Source organism: Chiloscyllium plagiosum, unplaced genomic scaffold, assembly GCF_037043375.1.
Source record: "Chiloscyllium plagiosum isolate Xiang-an unplaced genomic scaffold, Cpla_swu_hap1 HiC_scaffold_1, whole genome shotgun sequence".
NCBI lineage: Eukaryota > Metazoa > Chordata > Chondrichthyes > Orectolobiformes > Hemiscylliidae > Chiloscyllium > Chiloscyllium plagiosum.
The window spans coordinates 87622427-87646566 of record NW_028270139.1 but is presented as its reverse complement, the minus strand read 5'-3'; the positions used below and the strand labels follow the sequence as shown (position 1 = coordinate 87646566).

At 38.1% G+C, this 24140-nt stretch overlaps 1 protein-coding gene across 2 annotated transcripts in view; it reads left to right on the top strand.

Moving 5' to 3' along the window:
* The window catches only part of rgs7bpa (regulator of G protein signaling 7 binding protein a), a 113569-nt gene that overhangs the window by 45642 nt on the left and 43787 nt on the right, over positions 1-24140 (top strand). For both annotated transcript variants that reach the window (XM_087988653.1, XM_043689522.2), the window contains exon 3: positions 23209-23339. In XM_087988653.1, the coding sequence (XP_087844779.1) occupies positions 23209-23339 (131 nt within the window). The remainder of the gene's footprint in view (positions 1-23208; positions 23340-24140) is intronic.

The following is a 24140-nucleotide window of genomic DNA, read 5'->3' as shown; positions in this document are numbered from 1 at the left end:
AACAGACCCTTCAGTCCAACTCATCCATGCTGACCAGACATCCTAACCCAATCTAGTTCCACCTGCCAGCACCTGGCCCATAGCCCTCCAAACCCTTCCTATTCATATACCCATCCAGAAGCCTTTTAAATGTTGCAATTGTACTAGCCTCCACCACTTCCTCTGGCAGCTCATTCCATACATGCACCACCCTCTGCATGAAAAAGTTGTCCCTTAGCTCTCATTTGTATCTTTTCCCTCTCACCCTAAACCTGTGCCCTCTAGTTCTGGACTCGCCCACGACAGCGAAAAAGACTTTGTCTATTTATTCTATCCATGCCCCTCATGATTTTATGAACGTCTAAGGTCACCCCTCAGCCTCCGACGCTCCAGGGAAAACAGCCCCAGCCTATTCAACCTCTCCCTACAGGTCAAATCCTCCAACCCTGGCAACATCCCTGTAAATCTTTTCTAAACCCTTTCAAATTTCACAACACCTTTCCAATAGGAAGGAGATCAGAATTCCAAAAGTGACCTACCAATGTCCTGTACAGCCGCAACATGACCTTCCAACTCCTGTACTCAGTACTCTGACCAATAAAGTAAAGCACACCAAATGCCTTCTTCACTATCTTATCTACCTGCGACTCCACTTTCGAGCTATGAACCTGCACTCCAAGGTCTCTTTGTTTAGCAACACTCCCTAGGACCTTACCATGAAGTGTATACGTCCTGCTAAGAATAGTTTTCCCAAAATGCGGCACCTCACATTTATCTAAATTAAACTCCATCTGCCACTTCTCAGCCCATTGGCCCATCTGATCAATATCCCATTGTAATCTGAGGTAACCTTCATTGCTGTCCACTACACCTCCAATTTTGGTGTCATCTGCAAACTTACCTATTTTCTTAATATGTGTATTTTTTATTTAAGATCACTTTTTTTCATCTGAAGTGAAAATTTTCTCATTTAGAATGGCATGGCATAATGGTGCAGCACTTAAAACAGAAAGCTTTAACACATGCTGTGAATGACTAGTGTGTGTATTTCCTTCCTGAGCATTTTTGCCAGCTGCATTATAAATTATTTTTTGAGCTTGCTATCGGGGCTCAGTTGAAATTTTATATTTTTTCAGACACTGATGACCAGCAGAGATCACTGCTGAACTTGTTAACTGAAAATGTTATTGTTGAGTCAAGAGTACTCATTATCTTGGAAAGTTTAGAACCTTCACCTATTTACATTACTATGAACATTTGTCATAATTTGTCAGTTTAGTGGATAAAGTAAGAAGGCAGCTAAAAACAGTTTTGGAATATGTTTGATTGATTTCATGAAGAGAAATCAATCTGTGTCCTCTCGATTGTTTGTTTGCACACAATATTTTAGATTGCAATGATGATTAATCTGCTCCCTTTTACAAATGTAATAAATCTGCATTAACCTTCTTTTATGTTTAGTTGAGATATTGCCTGATTTGATGTGTCAGTTGCATAGAACATAGAATATTACAGCGCAGTACAGGCCCTTCGGCCCTCTATGTTGCGCAGCCCTGTCATACTAATCTGAAGCCCATCCCACCTACACTATTCTATGTACGTCCATATGCCTGTCCAATGACGACTTAAATGCACTTAAATTTAGCGAATCTACTACCGTTGCAGGCAAAGCATTCCATACCCTTACTACTCTGAGTAAAGAAACTACCTCTGACATTTGTCTTATACCTATCTCCCCTCACTTTAAAGTTGTGTCCCCTCGTGTTTGCGGTCCCCATACTCGGTAAAAGGCTCTCCCTGTCCACCCTATCTTACCTTTAAAAGGGAGAGTTGTTACTGTTTTGCCTCCATTCTCCAACCCATGGAGATTTCCAGCTCTTAATTTTGGTTAAAAGTGAGGACTTGACATCCTCACCCCGCGGGCACACACCCAATTTCCATCAAACCCCTTATGTCACCCCCACATTCTCTCTCCGATCCCCAGTCCACTTCCATATCTTCACAGATCATTCATTCTACTTCCACAGTCCCTCGAATCCCCATATACTCTGTCCTTCAGTACGACTTACTCAATATTCACTATGTCCTGTCTTCGGGTACCATGCAGTAATGGAAATAATTTTAAATGGAGTTTGAAAAATAATCCTGTGAAATAGCAATGACTCTCCCTTTTTCAGGTCTGTAAAAGATACAGCAAAAACCTGGTGTTCAGAGAAAAAAGTTACTTTTTTTTTTAAGTAGCCATCAAATTATGTGAGCAAACAATCAAGTACTCTGAAACCACATCAGAAGCTGAATATGTTATTAGAAGCTTGCAAAACTGTCAAGTCACTTCCACAACCAGATCTGGCATTTTTTTTTAACTCCGGCAGACCTGTCACAGTCATTAGAATTTTAGAGCCTGAAACTGAGAAACACATGGAATCATTTTTGTTTCATCAATCAATGGAGGAGAGAATGTGTTCAGATTTGTTTACAGCAAACATTATTTTTCCGCAGAGCTATCTGTATATTTAAACCCCAGAACAAAACATGGCAAGAAAACCAACACATTTTTAAAAACTTTTGAATGCTTATAACATTTTCTGCAAAGGCAAAAAGCTACTTTGTGTATGCATGTCAACACTTTATATAGTGGTGGTCAATGTAATGATTTCATTACCTCTTGTAGGACTGAGCCAAGGATGAATTGCTGCATTAAAAATAAATTCACATTGCAATGCAACATCCAATTATTACCTGTGAAAGTGTGAAAACATTTTGCACTTCCTTTCAGAACATTCCCAACTTCTCAATAGTCTTCCCCTAAGTGTCCAAAGCTCTCGTATGATTTCATCTCTACAATTTCAAAAACTTTTACCAGTCCAAATAACTAGTGTGCTGAAGGAAATTCAGTTTTTTTTGTAGTCCTCACAATGGGCACCCTGACCTGGGAAAAAGTGCATTTTGCAGTCAAAACATTTCTGCCACTTGAAAACGACTTGCAAAATGGAATGGGATCAGATGCTGAAGAAATTGTTTTTCTAGGAATAAAAAACCCAAGTTCAGCATTTCACCACTCTATTCCCAACTGCACTGGGACACAAAAATCCAAATCCAGAGAATCTATTGCTTCAGATGGGAGAATTAAAAACAGGGATTCATAATGCTGTAGCTATAGCTAGGAGTGAAATCAGTAAGCAACTTTTATCAGAAAGAAAGTCTGGAACTCCTACTTTCCTAAAAGTCTGGATTCTCAGTCAATGGCATTTTTATTAACTAAGTGTGAAGGCAGCTTTTTTCAATAAGGGTTTCATGTGATTAGCAACAAAGAGCAGGAAGTGGAGTTGAGGTACAGATCAGCTAGAAGAAGTTGTAAGGATTGAGCTTGTACTCATTGAAATTTAGAAGAATCAGAGGCAATCTTATTGAAACATATTAGATTCTTAGGGAGTTGACAAGGTAGATGTTGAGAGATTTGATTTGGTTTAATTTATTATTGCCACATGTACTGGGATACAGTGAAAAGCAATGCTTTGCATGCTAACCAGGCAAATCATACATCAGGGGAATAGATCAGATGTAGTGTTATAGCTACAGAGAAGGTGCAGGAAAAGATCAACTCCAACATATGAGGTCCGTTTACAATCTGACGAGCAAAGAACAAGCTCTTCTTTACTTTGGTAGGTGTTTTCAAACTTTTGTATCTTCTGTCTGATGGAAAAGATTGGAAGAGAGTACAACCAGAGTGGGAGAGGTCTATAATTATGTTGGCTGCTTTCTCAAGGCAGTGGGAAGTGTAGACCAAGTCAATGGAAGGAAAGCTGCATTCACAACTCTTTATAATTCATTGCAGTCTTGGACAGAGTGGTTGCCACAACAAGCTCTGCATCGAGATAGGATGGTTTCTGTGGTGCATCTATAACAAAATCTCAGAGTAAACAGTTGGCCATTTAAGATGGAAAATAAGATTAATTCTTTAGTCAGGATAATAAATCTGTGGAATTCTTTTAATGCGGAGGGATTTTTGAAGCTTGGTGATTAACTACAATAAAGGCTAAGAGATTTTTAATCAGTAAGAGAATCAAGGTTATGGTGAAAAGTAGGATAGTGGAGTTGAAAATCATCAAATTGATGATCCTATTGAGTGGCAAAGCAGATTCATTGGGCTGAAGGCCACCACTGGCCAACATCTACTTATGATCTTATATACTAATTGGAACAGTTCTAAAGAACATATAGGGTCAATAGGGGTTCATTGATCTTGAAAATTGATCGGATTTGTTGAGAGAGAAACCTTACTGTAACATGAGGACCTTGTACAATTACAGTTTTGGTTCTGTGGCTATCCAAGTCAGATCATCGTCAGGTACTGAACCACTTCACTGAGAAGTGCATTTTTGATAACATCACAACCATTCACACTGCAAATTGAAGCCATTAGATAGGTTGTTAACCATAACTGTAACTACTTCCCTGTTAATACAATTAAAATAAATACTGGAATGGTGCCTGTTTTGTGATATTTTAGATTTCAAGGTAACATGGGAGAAGTTGATGTAGTTCTCTTTAGAGCAAAGAAGATTAAGCAAGGACTTGATGGAGTTGTTGAAGACAATGAATAAATAAAATGGATAGGGAAAAACTCTTCCCATAAGCTGAAGGCACAGGTACAACACACAGGTTTAAGGTATTAGGTGTGATTTCTAGGTATGGTTGAAAGGTGATTTTTTTTTTGTACATAGCCAGTGCAATGACTTGGAATTCACTGACTATGAAGGTGGTGAAATTAATTTCAGAAATAATTTGGATGGGCATTTAAGGGAAATAAATGTACAGGGACAAGAGGCGAAATGGGATTTATTGATTGAGAGATATCATGAACATTGGCTGAATGTCTTTCTTTTGAATTCTAATGACTCAATGAGATTTGCATGTAGAAAAGTTTTGTATCAGAATATACTGCCTCATGGTGGGTATTGCCAAATGCAACACACTTTTTTTTAAATATATAGATATTGTTTGTCACAAACAACTCTTGACATGGATGTCAAAACAATTTAAATGCATGAAATGAGTCGAACATCAGATCACTAGCTGCACCTAACATTCTATGAAATAGATTTAGATTAAATATCACAATCTATTTGCTAAGTTTAATAAGATGTTGACCATGTTTTCTCCAGCCAATGAAATTTAGGTTTTTGAGTTTAGGGAATTGAATATAGCATTTCTTCTCCGTATCCACGGAGAGGTTTGTGATTTTAATCCATTGCACCAGTTTTTATTTGGTAGGGTACAGGGATGGATTCATAAAGTCATAGAGTCCTACAGCATAGAGACAGGCCTTTTGGCTCAAACTGGTCCATGCCAGCCAAACTGTCCATCCACGCTAACCCCATTTCCCTGCACTTAGCCCATATCTTTCTAATCTTTTCCTATCCATGTATTTATCAAAATGCCTTTTAAATGTTGTTAATGTACCTGCTTTCACCACTTCCACTGATAGCTCATTCCATATGCGTACCACCTCTGTGTAAAAATCAGCAGTAGTCATTTAATATTTTTGCAACAATAGAGCACTACTCACTTTTTTTTGCCCTTCAAACCAGAATCATTAAATAATTCCCCCTATTCTGTTGAAATCGTATGGTGGTATCATTGACAAGAATTATTGAAGGTAATTTTTTGCACTCAATTATCCCCCAAAGAATCGAGTTTATCTATGTTTGTTTACGTTAAATATTTTGTTTATACTGAACTCCATTATTTCCTCCTAAATTGGAAAAATACATCCTATGATGCCCTACTTTTTATAATCACCCAAATGAATTAAAAATACCTGATTACAGTAATGTTTGACCTATGTAATTTCAGTTATTTTACATCTCTGTGCTGTGAATGATTGTACTAGCTGTAACATTTTCTTGAAGATTCAGAAGAATAGTTTATTAAGCAATTAGTTTATTTTTTTATTTTGTCTTTATTTCCCTAATGCACGTAGCTTAGCTTCAGTTACAAAGCAGCACTTAGCAGTAATACTCTGTTCTTCCTTTTGCTTATGCTTGCATTAGAGCTAATACCAGAGGCCATCATGACTCGCTTCGTGAAAGTGAGTTGGAATTGCCTCACATGATGGTTCTAATGCAAGGGAGAGCAGAGAGCATTGCTACTGAGTGCTTCTTTGTATCTGAATGTAAGCTATACCCATTGTCTGAAGGGTGATTGAAGGCCCAGTTAGTGACAGTGCTGTCTATTTTAGTATGATGATGTATGGAGACTGTGAAATAACCTAAGTAATATCCTGTCATTTTGGATTCAAATATACTGGAGTTGCAAGTATTAGCCAACTGTCTATAAAAATAACAAATGTTTGAGAATATATTATGGACTGGTGAGCGATAGCTTTAATCCTAAAGGCTGTCTGGTATTTCCTACTGTATGCTTTCAGTTATGTGCAATATGCAGTGGAATAATTGAAAAATTCTTTCCAAATGGTCTTGTGTATAGCTCATTGAGGATGTTTCACTGCTCCCTGTCTCCATCACTCCCTCGTCCCTAAGTACACTTAGCCCAACTGTTCTCTAGAATATTTTATTTTCTGCTATCTTGCAAAAAATGGCAGATTCTGTTGGGTGATTGTATATAGTCAGTCTGTCAGAGTGATAATACATTATCTAGTTGAAATCCTGCCTAATTCCCACCATCCATGCTGATTGAAAATCTGTGATTCTTTACCCTCTATTGTTAAGTATCTTAGAGTTTCATAATGGATACAAGCTTTGTAATCCTTGTCTGGTGACTCAATGAAGCAGAAATCGTTTTATCTCTGATTCAAGTCTGAAACAGGTATCATATATGTAGAACGTCCCCAAGCAATCCAAAGTAGGTCTGAAATTAAGTCTTGGACCTCATTTAATATTTTGATTCAGCAGTACTTGTAGCTGCTAATGCAGTTAGTTTATTATTTGATAGCCACTTTGCAGGTAGTAGGTGAAGATGGACAGGTACTGATCTGAATGTTCTTCTTAGGCAACCACTTTGGATCCAAGATAACTTGCTTCTGCTCTAATTCAGTGGATTGTAAGATAGTTGATAGGTCCAACACATGATGTGCAGACTCTATCATATGCGGTGCAAGTTGTCCTTGAAGAGTTGAGTAGATGAAACATTTGCAGGTTTGTGTGGTCTCTCTAATGACTGCACCACTCATCTGTATGCTTTCGATAAAATATTTTTAATGTTTGGTGTCTTTTCCAATTAACATTTCCAATTTTGGTCAATCATAAGTTAGGGACTTCCCACAAGTCAGCGGGAATTGTTTATCTCTTTGAGAATGCCCTCAAGGCATCACTAAAGTGTTTCTACTATCTTCCTGAGATTGTCCCGCCATGACTACATTCCCATTTCAAGTAGAGCAGTTTCCTCAGGAATCTGGTGTCCATCTCATAAATGACGTGTCCTTCCTAGCACAGCTGGTGTTAAGCAATTAGTACCTTGATCCAGTGCACATTTGCTTGAGAGATGCCTTTGTTTTCACTGGACTTGGAAAATCATTGTGAAGGCATGCTTGGTGGCACTTCTCCAGTGCTTTGAGATGCCTGCTGTAAGTTGTGAAAGTCAAAGCAGCATGGAGATCATTGCCAACCAGTAAACCATGACCTTAATCTCAGGTTTGAAATCTTGATCCTCAAATATTTTTCTCTTCGGTCAAAGGTTGAGGTGGCAAATTGAAATAATGAAGTATTTGCCATCCATATCTGCGTTTAGTGAGAGATGTTTCTCAAGATAAGGGAAATGGTTCATGTCATAACCACTGAGGCTTTCCCTCATGACGTGTATGAATGTGAGTAGGTGTGTGTGGTGTATAGCGACATTTAACTTGCGAATGATTCAATTTTTTAAAAAACACAGTAGAAAAAATGTAATCTTAATGAATCAATCTTTATCATTTTTTTAAAAAGACACTGACCCCTTTCCCTCACTGGTTCTGCAGGCCCAACACTTGAAAACTGTATTCCTTTTCATCAAAACTGGAATGATTTCTGGGCACCTTACTTTGTAGTTCCCAATGTCACAGACAATGTCACATACTTTCACATTAGTTCAGCTGAGAATAGTGGATGAAGCCTCTTTTTATTCACTCATAGGATCTGGATGTTACTGGCTGGGCCAGCATTTACTGTCTATCCCATGTTGCTAGAGAAGGTGCAATCCATGTGCTGTTGAAAGACTCTCAATGTCTTCAGGGAAACAGTTCCAGAATTTTGACCCAATGACACTGAAGGAATAGCAATATATTTCCAAGACAGGACAGTGAATAGCTTGGAGGGAAACTTGCATGTGATGTGTCTATGTATCTGCTGCCCTTTTCCTTCAAGATCACATGGTCATGAGTTTTCAAAATGCTGTCGAAGCATAGAGGTGTAAGTGCAGTGAAGCATAATGCTGCAATGTATTAATAATAATATGACACCTAAAGGTTCACAGAGAATTGTTACTATGGCCTAACCAATGTCGTCTTCAGGTTTATTACTGCTTACCACTTGTCATTTTTTTTCTCCTATATATAATTGCACTTAAACTTCTATGGTTTTTTTTTCAGCAGACATGCTTTCAAAGACTTCTTGTTATGATCTGATTGGGAAATGCATTCTCCTGGGCTTGCTGCAAAACTTCATAATCTAATAAAAGCAAGCAATGTCCCCAATTAACCTATCAATTGGAATCAAGAAAACGCCAGCCAGGTTCCTGTACTTAATGAGGACTAGAGCTGAAAATGTGTTGCTGGAAAAGCGCAGCAGGTCAGGCAGCATCCAGGGAACAGGAGAATCGACGTTTCGGGCTAAAGCCCTGAAGAAGGACTTATGCCCGAAACGTCGATTCTCCTGTTCCCTGGATGCTGCCTGACCTGCTGCGCTTTTCCAGCAACACATTTTCAGCTCTGATCTCCAGCATCTGCAGACCTCACTTTCTCCTCCTTAATGAGGACTACTTTCATTACAAATCAGTAAATTCTAATCATCAGTAAACAGCAATGAATATCATCATCTAGCTCTATTGGTTAAAACTCTTGTCCCCTTTTTAACTCCTCCACACTGACAAACCAAAAAATTTGGGTTTGTGAATGGGGGGCGAAACTAGGAATCAGATCAGCAACATCAGTGTGCAAGGTTCACTGGGATGATCCTTTTGGCTTGTCAGGAAGCTCTGTTCTTCAGTAGCTTTTCTCCAGGTTCCTTCATGTCTTCACAGGATGCACAGGACGATTGGAACTCGAACTGTGATGTCTTAGTTACTGGTTAAGGGCAGCTGGTGGGTCAAAGGGACTGGCTTTCTTCAGGCTTCAGATATTTTATTGCACAGAGTAGGATAGACCAGCTGCCTTCAAGAGATTTGAAGGTTGCTAACTATCATTCACCTATACAAGTGGTTCAGCTACTCAGGAGTCAAGCAGAGTTGTCAGGCTGAAGACATTTGACATCCAAGATTCATCACATTTGCATAATCCAATCAATGACTTGTCACCAGCCAAATCTTATACACTCCCTGGTGCTGGATGGTCCTCAAGTACTACTTGAACAAAATGTAAATTCCTCACAAATGTGTTTTGCTAACTTGTGTTGAACACTGCAGTAATCCTTACACAATCCTTGGTTTTGAGCCAGCCCACTTTCTATTTAAATCTGCAATCATAAATACAGAAAATAAAATAATATGGGTTTTACACTGTATCTGCAGCTATAAACCTCTGACTCCAATGTGGATGGTACTGTATGGGATGTATTGTATTTTGCATTACATTTCCCACACTTTTAATTCACATTGATCAGCATTTGCCAACTTACCTGCGCAGTTTCCTAACCCCTGTTACCATTTCCTTTTATCACCAGCATTCTTCCTCACAGTTCAGTATGGCTCTTAATTCAAGTATTGTCAGTAAATTTTAAGATTCTTTCTAGATCATTTCCAAATATTTTACTGGAAATGTGCATATCTCTGATAATATAAAGCAATAAAAGATCTGGAAATAGTGAGATAGAAAATCAGCCATGATCATACTGATTGTGTGGAGCAGGCTGAAGTAGTCAAATGAACAAGTCCAGTTCCTACCTATCAAATTCCAGACTGATGCATCCATAGCTCTACTCTGTCAATGCCAGAAGCACTTGTTTATTCCTTTTTTTTGCATCCTATCATTCAACCATCTGTTTTCTGTTTTCCCAGGTTTCATATGTGAAGCCAATCAACAGTGACATCTGAAGGAGGTCTTGTGTGAGCAGAGAATGCAATTCAATTATCTCTCTCTGGGGATTAGTGTGTAAAGTTAAAGTGCAAGCAATTGGGGCTAGTATATTGAGATGGATAGAAAAATTGTTGGCAGATGGGAAACAAAATAGGAATGAATGTGTCTTTTGTGAATGTCAGGGGTACAGAAGGGATCAGTGCTAGGATGCCATCAATTCAAAATATAAAGTAATGATTTAGATGTAGGAGCTAAATATATTATCTCCAAAGTTGCAGATGACATAAAGCTGGGGTCGGGGGGAAAATTCTGGGATGATTCAGTGTGTAGTGGATAAGCTGATTGAATGGAAAATGCATGGCAGAGACAGTATAATGTGGATAAACACTTTGGTTATCCACTTTGGTAGCAAAAACTGATCTGTAGATTATTATGGATACAGCACTTGGAGGATCAAATGATATGGGGGAGAAACAGGAACAGGCTATTACGTTGGATGATGAGCCATGATCATAATGACTGACGAGACAGGCCTGAAGAGATGAATGGCCTATTATTTTTCCTATTTGCTATGTTTGTACATTTAAAGAATGTTTAAGCATTGAGGGTAAAGCAGGTAAAGGTTTGATTTTTGAGGCTCAATTACCAAACAAGACTTCACTGATCTCAGAAACATATATACTCTATTTACAGAGATCATTATCATATTACACACACTATTTGTCTGAGAATGTCTGTCTTTTGCTAGTACCTATTTCTAGCAAATGATGCAAGAAAGATGTATACAGTCAATGGGAGAAAGTAAGAAGTTGTTTATTTTTAGGCAGAATCAGCTGGATTCACATCACGTAAGGTATGTTGACAACAGAATCTCAATGATTCCCAAGGAACATCTACCTCTACTATATTGGATATATAATTAGTTACAGGAACAGCACTGAAAAGGTCAAACAGAGCTCCTAATATATTTCACAGCACCATATAATTTTAAACTTAGACTAAATATCAAAGACAAGAAAATCCACAACTCTTGAGCAAATCAGGAAACTCAACCATCATCTTGTACACAGCGAGAAATGTAAGGGCTTGGGACCAATACTGGGCACTCCCTAAGGTGGAGATCAAGATCCGCATCCCTCAGTTGGGACCTAGTAAAGTCTCTACAAGCTGGGCCTGGACTCCAAAGAAAAGGCAAGAGGAAAACCAACATAACTGTCAAGATTATGTTTCTTTCTACTGCATTCCCAAAGGCTTTTGGGGAATACATTGGTTAGGCCATTGTTGGAATATTGCTTGCAATTCTGGTCTCCTTCCTATCGGAAAGATGTTGTGAAACTTGAAAGGGTTCAGAAAAGGTTTACAAGGATGTTGCCAGGGTTGGAGAGGGTGAACAGGGTGGGGCTGTTTTCCCTGGAGCGTCGGAGGCTGAGGGGTGACTTTTATAGAGGTTTACAAAATCATGAAGGGCATGGGTAGCGTAAATAGGCAAAGTCTTTTCCCTGAGGTGGCGGAGCCCAGAACTAGAGGGCATAGGTTTAGGGTGAGAGGGGAAAGATATAAAAGAGACCTACGGGGCAACTTTTCCACAGGGTGGTACGTGTATGGAATGAGCTGCCAGAGGATGTAATGGAGGCTGGTACAATTACAACATTTAAGAGGCATCTGGATGGGTGTATGAATAGGAAGGCTTTGGAGGGATATGGGCAGGGTGATGGCAGGTGGGACTAGATTGGGTTGGGATATCTGGTCAGCAGGGTCTGTTTCTGTGCTGTACATCTCTATGACTCTATATTAACTAAAATTTCCCAATAATTGGAAATGTATTTGTCAATTGATCTTAACAATGAACAATAGCAATATTAAATGTTTGAAAGCACCATTCAGTGCAAGTAAAAAGATATGAACTCATAATAAACATTTGATGCTTCCTGGAATTATTTCTGGTAATTAGATTGCATTGCAAAGTGCAAGAACAAATAAATGATTACCTGATGAATCGGTATTCAGCCATTAGTGACTCATTGTCATCACTGTCTTTTTGTCCTACAGTATAAATTATGGCTACTGCTCATTCACAACCCAACATAAGTAACATAGAATAATCATGCAGCATGTAACTGAAATGTTGCCAGCTCACTCTGGCATATTGCAGTAATGCAGTCTGAACAGCTAAATCATATTTAATTAGGCCAAGTACATTTTTGCTTTGTTGTATGTTCTTTGTTGAGGTGGTTTAGGATCGTAAAATGATGTCATGAGCCATATTTCCTCGTATAACCTATATCTCCACAGAGCTAAATTAATACTCCTGTTGTTACTCTGGAAAAGGAAAGGAATCCAATAATTCATAAGATATGTACATCAGCAGGCAATGAGCAATCATATGCAGAAATGTATTCTGTTGATCATACACTGGAGCATTACAATATGTAAATAGGGTATCATTTTGTACTTTACAAATAATTGTGTCTATCAATCTATTCTCTTCAACCACCGTATTAATGAAAATATTGTATTTTGATGAATAAAGCTACATCCATTTGTGCAGACAAGCAATATAGATATATTTCTAATGGTATATGGCTTTAAGAGCTGTACTTAGTCCTGTTTTTTTTTATATAGGTTGTGATCCATAGGTGCCAAGCTTCTATTCAAAGCCATTAAAGTAAACAGTTTATGAGATTTGGCTTTTGTTTAAAAGTTGGAAAATAGTAGTAGTATGAATGCGTGAGGGCAGGCTCCCACAGAACCAGGGTTTTAGTTTAGCTCTCAGTAGTTGTTGGGCTACTGAAGCTGCCATATATCTCTTCCCGCTATAGCAAAGCACTTGAGTGCTCTCTCTCGCTTTCTCTTGCTCTCACTCGCGCTCTCTCTCTCCCTCTCTCCCTTTTTGATTTCTTTGAGAAAGTGGCTAAACTAAAGCTGGTGACCATTTGGATATTGTTGACCCAAACAAAGTTGGCAAGTAAAGTAGTGAGGTATTTTGCATCACTATCAGAAGAAGTATCTGGGGAGTATGATGACATGAAAAAGCCATCTTAAGTGTATATGAACTAGTGCCAGAAGCCTACAGATGTTTTAGGAATCAAAGGAGGGAACCTGGTCAAAAGTACATAGAGTTTGAAAGGATCAATCAAAGTAACTTTGATAGGTGAATAAAAGCAGTGGAAGTAGATCAGACATATGATGCTCTTAAAAACACTTATTTTGAAGAAGTTCAAAAATTCACTTTCTGAAGTAGAGAATTCCTATGGAAAAGCAGAAATTAAAACTGCAAGATTAGCACTGGAACTGACAGGTGTTAATGAGTTAGTTTATCCATCAATGTTTGGCTTTAGATACGATTTCAATAGAAATTGGGGAGAAGAGAAATCCTCAGGTAATAAAGGGAAAAGAGATTTCATTGAAGATCGTAAAGATAATTTACCACAAGTGAAAAAAGCAATCCATGAGGGGGGGTGAAGAAAAGTAAAAACCCTCCGGTATTTTCACTGCAATACATTAGGACACATGAAATTGCAGGGTCGGTGTGTATGAAAAGCACTGGGAAGATGGGAGTAGTAAAATAAGATAAGCCTGTGGGATTTATTAAAGTAGTAAAGGAGATCCCAATGAAAGCTAAAAAGCTGCAAAAGAACGTACAAAATGGTCAGGAGTTGGTTAATGAGAAAGTACCAGATTTCTTTAAAGAATTTACCTGTGTAGGTAAGGTTACTCATGTGTACCAAGAGGAGTAGGGAAAAAAAGCAAAATTGAGATACAGGTGCCAGTCAGCGAGAGATGAGGAAGTATGTATTTTAGAAGGAATATTGCCAGAAAAGGTGGTAATATATGGAATTCATGGTGAGAAGAGCAGTGTTCCATTGTATAGAGTCAGATTCATGGTGAAGTCGTGGTAAGAGCAATAGAGAAATTCTCTGTTCCAGGAAAGACCGTTTATCCTCTGGAACAGTATAGCTGGATGCCAGGTGAAAAAGATGCCTATTGTGGTTGAAAAGCCAGTGGAAAATCAGGCAATTGAGATGTTACAGGAAGTATATCCTGTGATTTTATTTTTCCTAACTGTGTGGTAACAAGATGACAAAGCCAGAGGTTGAAACAGGTGGAGAAATCAAAGAATAAAGATAAGGAAGTTGAAGTTCAAATATCATAAGCTATGTTTGATCAAGTGGTTGAGAAAAGAACAAGAACAGGTGGAGGACAAAGTGGATATTTTTAGTTCTGAGAGGTAGGTGAGTTACAACAAAAAAATGAAAAAATAAAATAGTTGTATCAAACAGTATTCTCAGAAGAAGTGTCTGAACGTTATTAACGTAAAAATGAAGTCATGATGAGGAAATACAAACCATGACATATTCAAGCAGTTGAAAAATGAGCAGAAGTTCATCAGGTTGCATTACCAGCAGGTTATCAAAACGAGGTATTGTGGGTAGCACATAAGTAACCTAAGGCTATTTGGGGGTAAGGAAAAACTCAAGCAAAAGTACAAAAACATTTTTATTGGTCTGGACTGTATAGAGATGAATTTTGCCGGACATATTATACCTGTCACGTAATAGAAAACCTTTGACTGACTGTGATAAAAGCAGCACTATTAATACCTATTTCAATATTTTGAGGAATCTTTTATGAATTTTAACTGATTGCATAGGACCACTCCCTAAAACAAAAGGTGGGAATCAATATTTGTTGACAATAATGGATGTGTCTACTGGAGTTATGGAGGCCATTCCATTACACAATATCATGGTTAAAAAGATTGCAGAAGAGTTACTCATTTTTTTTTGCTATATGTGGACTACCCACAGAAATCCAATCAGAGTCAAATTTTTAATTCAAAATTATTCAAGACAATTTTGGATAGCTTAGGAAAAAATAATTTAAATCGACTGTATACGATCCAGAATTGCATGGAGATTAGAACATTGTCATCAAACTTTAAAGAGCATGTTGAGGGCTTATAGTCGAGACTGTCCAGAAGATTGGGATAAAGGAATTCCGTTTTTGCAATTAGGTTTGTACCAAATGAATCTACCAAATTCAATCCATTCAAATTAGTTTTCAGACACTAGGTGAGAGGGCCACTGAAATTAATTAAGGAAAAATTGGAAAATCAGAGACTACACATTTAGAAAGATTAAGTAGCGTGGGTGACTTGGCTAGACAGCATTTGAAAGTAGCACAGCATGTGATGAAATATGAAGCTGACAAGAAATCAAAAGTTGATAATAAAAATCGAAAACTTCAGATGCTGTAAATCGGGAACAAAACAGAAGTTACTGGAAAAGCTCAGTAGGTCCAGCAGCATCTGTGAAGAGAAATCCAAAGTTAGCATTTTGTGTCCAGTGATCCTCCCTCAGAACTGAAATGTTAACTCTGATTTCTCTTCAGAGATGCTGCCAGACCTGTTGATCAAAAATTCATAGTTTTGTTAGAGGAGATAAAGTGTTAGTGTTACTATCTGTGGTAGGTGATCTTTTTAAAAGCAAGGTTTAATGGGCATTATCAAATCAAAAGGAAATTGAGTGAATTATTTGATAAGAACATCAAATAGAAGGAAATCTCCGCATGTCATGTGAATATTCACAAACGTATTTTGATATGGAGAGAAAGCAAATGGAGAATGTGGTATTTGTTACAATTCAGAGTGAGGAACCAAAACTAAGTTTATTTGGATTTGATATTTCTCATTAGATTGGATAATGAAGAAGTTCTCAAAAATTGGGATAAAGTATTGAGTTACCTTCCAGAGGAAAATCAAAATGACCTGAAAGAGTTATTATAATCATATGGAGAGATGTATGGGGATAAGCTGGGAAATACTAATATGATTACACATAGTGTAGATATAGGAAATGAAATAACTCCAAGAGGCTGGTATCTCATCATCAAGTCATTTTTTTTTGCATTGGAAGTCTTTGAAACTGATCCAGCTCCCTCAGAACGAGCTCTCAGTGAGCAGAACCTCTGACGCTCCTGTTTATATCTGTCAGCCAGGGCTCCCTGATTGGGGCTGTTAACCTGGTACAATCGGGGAACTCGTATGAGGTCCACCTGGCTGACCTCATTACAATCACTGCAAGAAATACTATTCCAATTCAGCAAAATCTTTATAGACTTAACCCTCCAATTGGCACAGGTTGAAAAAAGATTGCTGGTCTGGAGGGAAGGTCTTAAGAGGAAAGGCTGAGAGATTTGGGTCTGTTCTCATTGGAAAGAAGAAAGCTAAGCGGAGATTTGATAGAGACATACAAGATTATCATAGGATTAGGTAGGATAGACAGTGAAAGTCTTTTTCCTCGGATGATGACGTCAGTTTATACTGGGGGCATAGCTACAAATTGAGGGATGATCGGTTTAAGACAGATGTCAGAGGCAGGTTCTTTACTCATACAATGGTAAGGGCGTGGAATGCCGTGCCTGCCAATGTAGTTAACTCAGCCACATTAGGGAGATTTAAACAATCTTTGGATAAGCACATGGATGATGATGGGATAGTGTAGGAGGATGGGCTTCGATAAGGACACAGATCGGCGCAACATCGAGGACCGAAGGGCCTGTTCTGCACTGTTGTTCTATGTTCTATGCTCAAAGACAATATAATCAAAGTGAGTTTCAATGAATGGATCTCATCAATACTGATGGTGCCAAAACCAGATTGTACCAGAAGGTAGGACAAAGAACTTGTATTTCTAAGTTGGACTTACTCAAAGTATACTAGCGAGTACCTTTATCCAAGAGAACAAAGGAAATTTTGGCTTTCGTGACACCGAATAGACTTTACCAATTTAAAGTTATGCTGGTTTAGAGGGATATGGGCCAAATGCTGGCAAATGGGACTAGATCAGTTTAGGATATCTGGTTGGTGCAGATGAGTTGAACTAAAGGATCTATTTCGATGTTGTATAACCCTAGACTCTATTTATATTCAAATTCTTTATTCAATAATCGTACCAGCATGCAAAGTGTTTACTTAATTGTATGCATGTAGAAATCCATGTATTTTACTTTGATATGCAGTTTGTGCCTTTATTTCATAACAAAGTGTTTATACTGATCTCACTCTACATGGAAGTATGAATGACTCATCCATTAGCGTCTATATTACTAACACTCAGTCTAAATATCTGCTACCCCAACAGACACACATCATAAGAGCAGATGCTGACCCATCAAGGGCATCCAGTGGTGATTCCACCCAAGTTGATCACTTAATTAAAGTGAGCAATTGCCCATGCCAGGAAAGGCACACCTTGACCATCCATCTGCTTCAGAAGGCTGTAAACAATGTGTGTCAGTTCCAAAGAGGTGGCCCCATATAGTACAATGATACCCAGTCTGCTGATTGGGGCAGGGGGTCTGTGAGAGGGAGGCAGTTCACCTACCTGCCAAGTCCTGGATTGTGGCTGAGGCCCTTAAGGATATATAACAAGTAGTCTGGAGAACTGTGGCATTTGGTATATCATTAGACTGATAGGAAGTCCAGAATAATTTGGTATTATAAACTATATCATAATTTGTATCAGTATTTGGTTCTCTTGGAATATATGTGGACTTGTTGGCCCGAAGTAATCTAATAGCCTCAGTAATATTTCCTATTCAACAGTAGAATGATAACCTCAGAGGCATTGCAAATGTGATTCACTCTAGACTGAAAAATGTCAAGCTCATAAAAGTTGTTGACCATGATCACCTTCACAGCCACTGAAAATTCTAATCTTGCCCAGCTCTGAGTTTACAATTGTAGCTACAATTGGTAATAAATTTAATTGAGAATTTTTCAGTGAGTCCACTGTTCCTTGGACAGTGAACAAATATGACTTCTTCCCCCTCCTCCTCCGTCCTCTTCCATCTGCTTATCCTGCTCTGCATTCATTTATGTAATGCCTTAAATCAGGTCATCCGTTTGATACTTTATCCTAAACAAAAACAGAAATTGCTGGAAAAGCTCATCACTGAGCTTTTCCAGCAGTTTCTGTTTTTGTTTCTGATTTACAGCATCCACAATTCTATCTGTTTTTATTAGGTACTTTATCCTACCCTGGTTATGCAAGTGTTCATATCCTGCTCTGCATGGGACATCTTCAGATGCATGCCAGCGATGTCATGATATTTATTTTGGTGAGCTAAAAACAAAGCCATTCACACACATCCGGAGCGGTGGTTGTCTAGGTCAATTATTTGTAGACTGGGCATCTGATTATGAACCAACACCTCAGTGACTTGTCCTGAGGTATGTACAGATGTGTGTATATGTAATCTTATTTATCAGAAGATTTTGTGGACCCATTAAAAGATATTTTGAATATTTTTGCAGAAGACCGTTTAGTCACTCATAGCACAGAACTTGTGTATTGATATTTTTAAAAAGCGCACGTTTTGTTGAAGCTTTTCATCTTGCACTCATCAGGACAATTTGTAAGACTACCAAGTTGGAAGGGCAAGTCAACATTTACAATGTATGAGTGAAGACTGTTGATTCAGTGACATTTGGACTCTAGTAGAAGTATTGGCATGTGGAATGCACCAATTAGTTATGATTGGCAGTTAACTTCCAGACTGTGTTTAAATTTTAAAATCAGTAAATTGACATTGATGCATCATCCTGAGAAATGAATGAGCAAACAGCTGTCACCTCTTTTATTGAATTGAATTGAATTGAAACAATCTAAAATATATTTAGATTAGAGTGTGGTGCTTGAAAAGCACAGCTGGTCAGGCAGTATATGAGGAGCAGGAAATTCAAAATTTGGTGTAACCAGTGGAAAAATGGGACTGTAAAGGGAAACAGTGCACTCTGACCTCATGTTTGGAATTCATCCAAAATTGAATCCATAGGTCATGAAGCTGGAGTAATAACTTAAGAAGAACACCACTACAGGTTTCTTGTACATTTGGATAAAATTCACACTAACCAAAAGATTTAGTTTTGAAGCAAATATCATGGATTGGGATAAATTTTAATACTTTGAATATATTACCCACTGATAAACTGAGAAGTGTGGCTGGGCAGTTGAATATTGAGTTTAAATCAAATATGAAGAGACAAGTAATTATACAACTAGTGACCAACAATCTGGGTATCAAATTAGGAAAGAGGGAAGTATAGAACTACAAGTGACAAAACAACGCTGGCAAAGATTCAGACAGAATACAGGAGACAACAATTCGACTTTAAAAGAGGGAAAAAAGACGAGAAAAGAGAAACAGCATTTCAGAGAGGAAGGGAGAGTAAAAAGGGAAGGAGCATTTCTGAGGTAAAGAAGAGGAATTGCAAAGAATAGAGAAAGTTAGTGAGAAAAGGCAGCTCAAAGGGATAATGAAAAGAGGCAGGGAAATCAAAGGAGAGAGAAAGTATTCCAATCAAAAAGATTAAAACTAAGAGGGGAAGATTTGCTGAAATTCAAGTAAGATACTCATGTTGACAGATGTGCAACAACTCAGGGCCAAGTGTCACGTTATTTAAATTTGCCCAAGTAATCCTGAAGTTTGAAGAGAGAGACATTGGAAAATTTTTCATTGAATTCACCAATTTTTTTTAAGCAATGAAGTGTCCCATAGAATAGCCTGACTGGCAAACCTCTTGAGGTTCATATCTTGCCTTCTGGGAAGGCATCGGCAGACTGAGATACCCAAAAAGATGTTTGAGTTAACGCCTGAGATTTACAGGCAGAAATTTCAATACCTCCAGAAACAGCTTGGGCAGACCGATATAAAGTTTGAAAGGGTAAAACAACTGACCTTGGATCATTATGTGGCACTTCAAGTAGACACCATGTAGAAGAACCTCAGGGAGTTAGGTTCTTTGCGAAATGTAAAAATTCACTCCTTCCCTTAGTAAGAACCCATCGAGAAAATCAAAGTTTCTAGCAGCCAAAGTGCTTGTCATCTTTTCAATCGTGTCTACAAGCCTTGCACCAAAAGAAATACTCTTTCCGTTGCCCCTAAACAAACCAAGAAGGATATAAAGTGGAAGCATGATGGATGCAAGATTGGCTAACTAATTGTTGGGACAGAGTTGGGATAAGGGAGCCATTTTCAGGATGGTAACCTGAAACTTGGAGTTACAAAGGGATCAGTGTTGGGGCCACAATTATTTACAGTATATTAATTATTTGGATGAGGTAAATGAATGTTTTCTAGCCAAGTTAGTGGATGACAGAAATAAATAGGAAGATGTGGACGACACAAACAGTCTCTAGTGGGATAGAGATGGATTAAGTGAGTAGGCAAAAACTTAGCAGATGGAATATGATGTGGGGAAATGAATTTATGCACTTTGGCAAGAGGAATAGAAGAGCTGAATATTATTTAAATGGAGAAAGATTGCAGAAAGCTGCAGACCAGAGACATTTGGAAGTCCTCCTGTATTAAATACAAAAAGCTAAAATATACATTCAGCAGGTATTAGGGAAGGCCAATGGAATGTTAGCCTTCATTTCAAAGGGAATGAATATAAAAAAGTCAAACCATAGCTAGAAAAACGTGAACAGTTTTGGACACCTTGTCTCAGTAAAGATATATTGGCACTGAAGGCAGTCCAGAGAATTTCACTAGTTTGAACCTGGTTATGGTGGGAATGTCTGAAAAGAGGAAAGGTTGAATAGATTGGCTCTGTACTCATTGGAGTTTAAAAGCATGAGAGGCAGCTGCATTGAAACATGCAAGATTCTTAGGGAACTTGATAGGGCAGATGTGGAATGATTGTTTCCCCTTTCAGGAACATCCAAGACTAGAGGACCTGTTCCCCTGTTCAATATGATAATGGCTGATGCTTCATCTCGATGCCATAATCCTACTTTCCCTCTTGTTCCTCAAATATCAAAATATTTATCACTCTCTTTCCTGAATATATTCAATGGCTTGCTCTCCATAGCTTTCTGCAATAGAGAATTCCACAGGTTCACTATCCTTTTGAGTGAAGAAGCATTTCCTCATCTTAGTTCTAAATACTCTACTCCGTATCTTGGGACTGTGGTTCCAGACTTTCCAACTCAAGGAAATTCTTCCTCCATCTAGTTTGTTCAGCCCTGTTAGAATTTTGGATGTTTGAATCAGACTGCTGCTTATCCATCTAAACTCTAGCAAATCCAGGCCCAGTTGAACCAATGTCTTCTCATTAGATTGTTCAGCCCAGGTGTCAGCCTAGTGAATGTTTGGTGCACTTCCGTTATGGCTAGCATGTCCTTTCTTACGTACGGAGACAACAACTGCACGCAATACTCCAGCTGTAGTTTCAGCAAGACCCTGTATAACTGCAGTAAGACATGTCTACTTTTGAACTCAAAACCTCTTACAATATACCTCTGCCTTTCTAATTGCTTACTGCAGCTATCTGACTATTTGACTGGTCTACGAGGACCACCCAAACCTTTTTGTACATCTACGCTTACCAATATATCACCATTTTAAATAAGACTCTTTCTTTCTGGTTTTCTCAAATGTATGTCATTTCATATTTATCCATGTTGTGTTGTACAGCATCTGCCATGGATTTGCCCACTCATTCAACTTGTCTAAATCACCTTGAAGCCTCCTCTTCCCAGTACCATTATCATCAGGAAACTGGGAAATTTTAAATTTGGTTCCCTCATCCAGGTCATTATATATATATATATATACCGCTCCAGAACCCATCAAAGCTGCCTTCCTACTGAAGAGCTGTCTTTATCAGCTTGTTTTGAATGAAAGCTAAATAAAACTGAGAAAAGAAAAATGGGGAGTAAAGGAAAAAGAAAAAGTGGACGAAGAAGACAAGCCCAAGCACAGGAACCCGTACACTGCCGCTATCTTGAGAACCCCATGTGGTTCACTGGCAATAACCTTTGCAACATTGAGAAATCTGTTTTGGTATTAACCTGTTTTTTTGTTATTGGTGAAAGAATCTGGCTGACCTGTTCTTAGTTTGAGACCTATACCATCACTGAATTTCCCCTTTTCCTTGGGTTACCATTGACCAGAAACTGAACTGGACTAACCATATAAATATTGTGGCTACAGAGCAGAGGCTAGGAATACTGCAGTGAGTAACTCATTTCCTGACTCCCCAAAGCCTGTTCTTCTACAAGGCACAAGTCAGAATTATGTTTAAATCTTTCCCACTTGCTGAGAATGTGGGCAGTTCCAACAACAATTAAGAAATTCAATGACATCCAGAGCAAAGTAGCCTGCTTGATTAATACCATATTGACAAACATTCACTCTTTCCACTATTGATGCTCAATAAGTAGAAGTAGTGTATACCATCTACAAATGCATTGCAGAAATTCACCAAAGGTCCTTAGACAGCATCTTCCAAACCCAGGACCACTACCATATAGAAGGACAAGAAGAGCAAATGCATGGGAACACCACCAAAGACAAGGTTCCCTCCAAGCCGCTCACCACTTTGACTTGGAAATATATCACCATACCTTTAGTGTTGTTGGAACAAAATCCTGGAATCCACGCCACCCACCCCACCACCCCAACTGCATCCACTGAGTAAATTAAATAAGAATTGACCATTTCACCAACCTACTGAAATTGGCATGAAACTAGAAAGGGAAACTGCATCCCTTTAGCCTCAATCTTAACAGAAATCCAGAAGTAGTATTTATAATGTCAATATTTTAAGTATTATACATGGACAGCTCTTTATTTGACAGTTATAAAATAATTGCTACTTTGTGTTATCAATTCATATTTCATTGCTATGAGACAATGGAGAGATGCCCAGGGTGTAAAATATTGTTCTTTTAAAATTGGCTGCTGTGAAGCTCACAAATTATATCTCCCCAAAAGCAGATTTTAGCAAGTTATAGTTGTGCCTCTGTAAGACATTGTAAAACTGCAGTAATACTAGACCCATATTTCTTTGAAAATGATTTATTTTGAACTACAGTAAAAACAAAGAAATGTTAGACATCCCGTTTTTCTCATTGCAATGATTTCGAATGAAATGAATTTTTAAAACATTTTTGAAATTAAAATTTATTAACGTTAATTGTTGATATGTTCTTCAGCGCTGAAGATGGGGAAATCCATCCAGAAATTTGCAGGCTTTACATCCAGCTTCAGTGCTGTCTGGAGATGTACACAACAGAAATGCTGAAATCAGTCTGTCTACTAGGGTCCCTTCAGCTTCATCGGAAAGGTATTATCACTTTAACAAAACACAAAGTCTTATTGTCATTTGGATAAATAAAATTGTAAGAGTGGATGTCCTTGGTATATGATGTAGTCATTCGAATTATTGTGAATCTCTAAACTGCTTGGATTATTTAATACCCACTTACAAAGTCCCTACCTCATCTATTGTGATGGAAATGGCAGGGACGTAGGATGGTGGAGAGAGCAGAGTATGAGTTGAGAATATGAAAAAAACAGCACTGAGATAATACATTGCATACAAATGAGAAGGCATGTAAGATGAAGTACCTCAACATAGGTTTTAAGAACAGTGGATAAGCGAGAATGTAGAAGTAGTTGCCAGCAATGAAATGTTATAAAGCATGAGAAGGTAAAAGTTTATCTCTCAGAATCCAAAGTTATGATGTGTGATATTCCACAAGGGACCATTTCAGGGAGCTTCACATTTAGACTATTTGCAATAATTAAGAAAGCAGAGGACACTGAATTCTTCTTCTTCAGAGCTGTGAATTCTTCAAGGTTACCAAAAGTGAAGAAAAGCAAAATATACATTTTGTTCATCCTGTTTGGTAAAGAGAGAACACATTTAAGATATTCCCAAAAGTATCTCTTTTAATTAAAAAAATATGCTTGTTCAGTTTGAGTGTGCTGCCATTAAGTTGTATTTGTCCTGCATGTCCCAGAATTATTCTTTCAAAAGTGTTATATTTGTCTTTTATGAATGATTCATAAGCAGCTTTTTTGTAATGCATTTGTTTCAATACTTCCCTTTTGGAATTTTTATTTTTTAACTTATAAATTGGGT